At 49.6% G+C, this 6,906-nt stretch overlaps 1 protein-coding gene across 1 annotated transcript; it reads right to left on the minus strand.

Annotated features, from left to right (window-relative positions):
* Positions 1-1,043: 1,043 nt before the first annotated feature.
* Positions 1,044-4,206, minus strand: PLPBP (pyridoxal phosphate binding protein). Its single transcript, XM_065747162.1, has 9 exons — positions 4,107-4,206; positions 3,797-3,904; positions 3,667-3,702; positions 3,169-3,244; positions 2,763-2,897; positions 2,414-2,556; positions 1,730-1,828; positions 1,519-1,597; positions 1,044-1,300 (listed from the first exon to the last, which is right to left on the minus strand). The coding sequence occupies exons 1-9, from the start codon at positions 4,200-4,202 to the stop codon at positions 1,239-1,241; spliced, it is 834 nt and encodes a 277-aa protein (XP_065603234.1). The 5' UTR covers positions 4,203-4,206; the 3' UTR covers positions 1,044-1,238.
* Positions 4,207-6,906: the final 2,700 nt, after the last annotated feature.

Consider the following 6,906-nt stretch of genomic DNA (forward strand, 5'->3'; position numbering starts at 1 on the left):
ACGCAGAGCAGTTATCTGTGGGCCCCTGCTCCCCAGAGAGGCAGAGCTGTCCCTCCTCGGGCCGGGGGAGCAGTGCCACCCAGAGGGCTCCTCCAGAACTGCTCTCCCAGCACGGCTCAGCAGCTGCTTCACCCCATCTCAGAAGCCTCCACTTCCTATCTGCAGCTCCCTTGCCCCTTCTCATCTCAGAAGTCTCCACTTTCTATCTGCCTATCGGATCACTGCCCTCCCTCCACCCACATGCAAACACATCTCACTGAGCAGCAACTCCAGGTTACAAAAAAAAAAACCCAACAACCTTCAGCAACTCTCAGGGCTAGAACATAAAAATAACATCTTTAATAGCTGTATCGTTGGCACAGATGGCATTGAATTCACCACTTTTTATTAACAAGCTATGAAACAACACGTTGTGTAGCTCCAGAGGGGGCAGCTCAGGCTGCACGTTGCTCTTAAACCACGTAGCTACGACAGGTTGGAGTTCACTCTTTTCATTTGCATTCAGCATTTATAGTCAGAAAGTAAAACCAACAGCTAGATTTGCTCACATGCACAGAGAAAGCCTAGGAAGGATGTTTCTGCTGGCAACCAACGTCTCCTCTCAGCAGCACACAGAAGGCCAGAGCACGTGGCTGTAACACATTACACAAGTGACTTGCTGCAGTTACTGCTGGCCAAACAGCCCAGACATGGTGCAGGAGCTTCTGCTCTGATCTTGAAGAAACACTTACTGCAACGAGAGAGTCCCGTTCCCTCTTGCAGGAGAAGTGAAGGCCAGACCAGCACTTCAAATATTATGCAACCAAAGGGAAAAGCCAGCAACCACAGTCAGAAAGAACAAAACCAGCTGCAAAGACAGTCCCACACTTGCAATCTGCATCCAAAACATCAGGCCACAAACTCACTCAGCTTCATCCTTTACCCGTCCTCCCGTGCTTGTTATTTATGCTCTGTTTGTATGGATGCCATCTCTTCAGCACCAGTGCTGTCACCATGTGCCACAGCACCTCAGTCACAGCTTCTGAGTGAGCACTCAGCCCCAGCAAAGGAAACGTATACAGGTCTCTCACAGCATGTAACTTGTTTAATGAACAATGTAACCCTCAATGACATGACCACACTGCTGAGGATACATCTCATCCATGAGCAACTCCATCCCACAGACACTGGGTTTGTTCAGCCTGCTACTCCAAACTGCTCTTGATGTGCCCGAAGCAGCCGAGACACGACAGTCATCTTCACTCCCAACTTCTCTTTATCATTTTTGGTGATAGAAATTTCCAGTTTCTATGGGTGCTCTCTAATAATCACAATAAATTACGAGGCATTTCTGGCCTCTGTTCTGTTACGAGGAACTCCTTCCCCCTGCCACGACTTGGAGCTGGCAAGGATGGAGGTAAGAATGCATAGTGAGGTCTCCTATCATCTGTCCTCTGTCGAGGCTCCTTATTTTTCCCACCTAATGACCCTGTGCTGTCGAGGCCTCCGTTGTGGCTTTATTTTCAGCAGGGGCCTTACCACTGTCTGCTTTGTTGGAATAGTCACGCTCTCCAAAGATGGTGCTTCCAATCCTGACGTTTGTGGATCCAACCTCTATCTATGAAAGGAGACAGAAAGAAGGAATTCAGCGCAGGCTGTCATCCACCTTCCAGTCTCAGTGCTCCCCATCTCACAGAAGGACAGTTTCCTCTCTGACAGAGAGAAGGGGAGGCAGAAGGAAACGACTTACTGCGTGCTGGAAGTCTGTGGACATGCCCATACTCAGCTCCACCTTCTCAATGGGGAGGTTCAGCTTTTCACACACTTCCTGACGCAAAGACAGCAGCACCTAGAAGGAAGAGAGAAAGAAGAGGAAAAGCACACATTTGGTGACATCTTGGACACATTTTCATGGTTCCACTGATCACGATTTCTGCCTTGCTTCAAAGTCTCCCTGACACAGAACATGAAGTTCCCATGCTTCCTCTGATGCTCACTCTGCAGCACTGGGAGGGCACCTGAAGACTCCTCATTACAGGCTACAATATCAACAATGCACACACAAGTCTACTTAGCCAGTGATCACATCGTGACAGAGAAAGAATGCAGAACCAGCTCCCCTTCCTGACACAGCCCTGTGCTCAGTGCTGATGGGAATATCTGAAAGCAGCAGACGACCCAGTTCAAAAACTGCTGCATGAAGTGCTCTGTCAATATCCTGGCTACAGCTTCAGAGAAAAGATGGGACAAAAAAATGCACACGTATCTGGCACTTGCAGAAACGAGCCCATTGCTTTATTTAATACTGATACTTCAGGGGTCTGTACTACTCTGACCCAGGTCTGCATTTCTACTGGCCATCTACGATCAGATTTATGCCCTCACCGTAACGGGAGACCAGCCAACTGTTGACATCTGCTTCCAAAAATCTTACCTGGAAGTCAGGATTTGGCCCCTTGCTAAGGTCGTGTCCGATGCTGCCAATTGTCATCAGCCCCACAAATTCCAGGCTTGGACACTTGTTGATAATGTGCTCCACAGCAGCTGTGGTGTCTCTGGGAGGCAGGCCATGCTTACCTGGCAAAAAGTGGGGTGATCTGTGCCAAGCTCTGCAAGAAAACTCCCCCCCACAGCCAGGCAGAAGCTAACTGATGGTTAAGTATCATCTCAGCAGAGAAAACTCCTTAAGAGCACAAACCAACACATCTCATCCAGGTGGTTTGTTCTATCAAGTCAGCAGGACATATCTGCATGTCATCAGAAAAAAAGTGCCTGCCACTTACTGTCTTCTCCACTAGTGTTAACTTGCACCATGACTTTCAGCTTCTGAGGTGACCCTTTTTTCTGCCATGAGCTGTTGACTCTGTCTGCCAGTTTCACAGAATCCACTGTTTCCAACATGAAGAGGTTGGGGACAGCTAGGGGGAAAACACAGAGGATTCATGCTGCCTGTGTAAGCCAAGCACAAAGTGATTTACAGCTGTGCACACATAGCAGCAGATCATGGCAAGAGACAGCAAACTGAATCAGAACTGAAACACAGGGCAGCATCAAGTTCTTTCATTTGCTCATTGGTACTCTTGCTAGCTTGCAATCAACAGTGCTAATAAGTGACAAAGATGGTTATTATTTAAACCCTGGAAGAACATTGCTCATGGGTCACCACAAATGAAGATAAACAGAGCTTACCAATTAACTTGTTGACATTACTTTTCTGCAGATGGCCAATAAAATGCCACTTAATCTCTGGACAAGAAGACAGAATCTGTAAACAAAAAGGAACAGCTAGGTTTGAATGAGAATTGCTCCTTCTTTCGTGCAGCAATTATGATCTGCTTCACCCACAAACAACAGACACACAGTGTTCTTCTGTTTGCTCTGAATAACACAGCTCAGACAGCCCTTGTGTGCACTGAGATTGCTTCACAGTGTGCAGAGAAGCAGGGCTGTGGCAGCAGAACGTTTGTTACAAGGGGGATGGGAAAGGCTCCTTTGTAAGAGAACAATCATAAAGTGAACTGCTCTCCCCAAGCAAAGGCATCACCATTTTAAAACGAGCACTGTGCCTCTGCAAAGGCAGAAAGTGCTGTTCAGACCTTTTATGACTGCAAGCAAGTGGGGGGAAGAGAGAAAGGGCACAGAGCTAAGAAAAACCTTCAAAGCACGGAGATTTCAGAAGTCACTTACTCTGGAGTCTGACGCCTTTTCTAGCAGCTCTTGAACCTAGGAGAACGCAAGAAGATCTCTCGTTAAGCCCACACCAGTCAAGCTCAAGCTGGAAGAACAACACCCCAGCAAACGCTGCAGCCGCACTCACGTAGTTCTCGCCGAAGCTGCGCTGCCCGTGGCTGTAGGCGTCCAGCACCATCTCCGCGGGCTTCGTCTTGCTGACGGCCACGAGCCGCGGCTGCACGTCCGGCAGCCCCTGCGGGAAAAGCACGCGGTGCCCGGTAGGCCCCAACCCGCTCAGCCCGCGCGGACGGGGCGCGGGGGGCCCGTTGCCATGGAGACGGGTGGGCCGCCCTCCCGATGCGGGCTCGTCTCCATGGCGACGCAGCGGCGAGAGGGCCTGTCCCCGCACGCAGCGCTTCTTCCCCCGGCTCCCTCCGCGTTTCGGCACCCCTCACCTGCGGCCTCCGCGCCGCCGCCTGCTGCACCCGCTCGGTGACGGCGCGCAGCGCCGGGCCCAGCCCTTCCCCGGCGGCCATGCCCGCTCTCCACATCCCCCGGCCGCCGCCGCGCCAACTTCCGCCACACTCGCGCGACCTTCCGCTTCCGCCCGGCGACCAATCGCGGCGCGCCGCGGCGGCGGCCAACCAATGGCAGCGAGGGGCGGGAGAGGCGAGGCGCCATATTGAGAAGGTCGGCGGCGGCGCCATGTTGGGAGGGTCGGGGTTTTCATGGCGGTGTGTGCTGAGGGGAAGGTCAGGCGCCCGCCGCTCCCCCAGGGCTGTAGAGGCTTTCTGCCAGCCCTCAGTGGAGCTTCCTGTTCAGTGCAGGCACTGAGAAAGACGCAGGGTAGAAGCCCGCTCCCACTTTGACATCTGCACATACCTGCAGCCCTCACGCTGTGGTGCTGCACCCACAAATCAATGCACAGCTCCTGCAGGGTGAAGCTCCGTACCCTCCAACAGCTGCCCCCCCCGGCAGTGCCCCCCTGCAGACCTACCCACTCATCATCGTGCAAAAGGTCGTCCAGAAAACCAGACCGTGTTTAAAATTGAAGGCCATTTTATTGTCATAGCAAGTATCAAAATAAAAAGGCTTTTAATTCAGTATATCGATCCACAGCTGAGCTGGGAAAGCATCACCACACCCCTGCCAGCAGTTCCCAGGTGCAGCAGTGCTGCAAACCTGTGCTCCTTTGATAGACAGAGCAGTTTTAGCACGGAGATCTTCATTTTCAGATTGCAAGATTATGGAGATGACAGAATGACAGTGAAAGAGATAAACGGGATCAAGACTTACATGTAGTGACACACCCGCTCTGGAAAATTAAGGAAATTACACACAGAATGAAGAACTTGAATTTAAAGCAACGATCAATCCTGGCCTGTAAGGACTGGTACAATGTCAACTTTGTTCTTGCTTTTTTGTTTGTTTTTCCCCTGTTAATCTTTTAACAGCTTAACCAAATTGCTCGGCTTCCAGTGGTGCAGAATCACAAAGGTCCCAAAATGGTTTAAAAGCATGAGTTTGAAATCAGTAATACTGGCTAGTCCTCCTTCCAATCCCCCCCTCCCCTGAGAAATACTTCAGCAGTAATGTTTCCAATTTAAAATCCCTAACACCTATTTGTTCCAAGCTGGTGTTTTACAGTGGACTCATACAGAAACGTCCGTTACAATACCACTCGGTTTATTTGGGTCCGTTCACTAGTGAAAACACTTGCATAAAAAAAAGGAAGTTTTAGTTACTAATGGAAAACCCTCAGCATGAATGCAGAACAATGCCAAACAAATGAGCTCACCCTAAAGGGTTTAGGTACTACCACCTCACTTCTAAATTTCTGCTGCTCCCTGTTCAACATCTTATTGCAGAGACCCGTGTAGAAAAGTGAGCAAGATTACAACCTAACCTCCCAACAGTTTCTGTGCTGTCTGGTGTACGACAGCAGTCTGTGGATGACACTTTCCTTAGCTTAAGATTTTCCAGCAAATACAAAGATGACGTAAAGGAGATGGGACTTTTCGCCAGCAGAAGCTGACAATCTCTTTTATTTTGCATTTTCAAGTATCAACTGTAACTCTCCTAACAGGGAAAATAAAACTCAAGTGGAAATACTGGAACGAGCAGCAGAAATTAACGAGATTGCTATCTTAGTGTAAATCACTTATTAAAACAATTAATGCATATTGAAAACACTGAAGTGTGAAACCAAGCTTAGGAAGGAGCATGCACGTGGGGCACAACGTCATCAGTTCAGCAGGTTGGTCCCTGACCAATGTAGTGCTTATGGTGTCATCACCTTGCATGGCTATACTGGCTGCAAATCACAGCAATTAATACTCTGGCTCTCCTGCCACGTGCCAGATGAATTTGTGGGAGAGGAAAAAAAAGTTTTTCTATCCCCGAATTTTTGCCTTTAACAGCCCCACAAGAACTGCAGGCGTGTAAAGCAAAAAACCTATCACCTCTTTGCATCTGGTCAGTGAAAAATTAGAGTTTTCTGAACTGAAAGGTACATCACACAGTGCTGCTCTGAGCGAAGAAGGGACGTTTCTCTTTGAACAGAGCAGAGGTGGTCATGGTTGCCCTATGGTTTTTGTCACAACGATGCTTTGAGTCTTTTGCTACTTCCTCTTAAAGAAACCACCCAGGTGCTACGCTCCACTCATCCTGAACATCCTCCTCCTGATACCACACTGCAAACACTGAAATCCCACTGGTCTCACAGACATGCACAGTGTGGGATGAACCATCCAAGCAGTTTCTCACTAGAAAGGCTCTTTGCAAGGTCAGGGTCCCTGAGACAAGAAATTGCTTTCTCTCTAATTGTTCTGAGTATGACAGCTGTGACAAGTACCGTGCTCGCAGCCTGGTTTCACCAAAATTAAGTCCAGTTAGCCACTGCAGGCACCACCTCCAGCAGCACATCTCAGCCCCTCAGCCAGCAGATCTGCTCTCCCCAGGTATGACAAATGGAAAAGAAACCAGTGTTAAGATGCAGAGAATGAGTAGTTTGGGCCACTACCTGTGTGACGCACGGTCTAAGGCTCACATCTCCCCCAAGGTAACCTGTGACTCTTCAGCTGAAGTGCTGTGCCTCGCTGCACGCATGGTCTCAACTCCACTACTGAGGCAAAACACACCGGGTTAGACCTCAGAAAGTGGTGGTTTCATGTGTTTGCTACACCTTGCAGACAGGATGGAACTGGAGCATGCACACGGGCGTTATCCCAGTGCCCCAGGCACTGACCCACCAAT

The sequence above is a fragment of the Cyrtonyx montezumae genome, unplaced genomic scaffold (assembly GCF_038088225.1).
Source record: "Cyrtonyx montezumae isolate F1298 unplaced genomic scaffold, pur_monq_1.0 scaffold_42, whole genome shotgun sequence".
Classification (NCBI taxonomy): domain Eukaryota; kingdom Metazoa; phylum Chordata; class Aves; order Galliformes; family Odontophoridae; genus Cyrtonyx; species Cyrtonyx montezumae.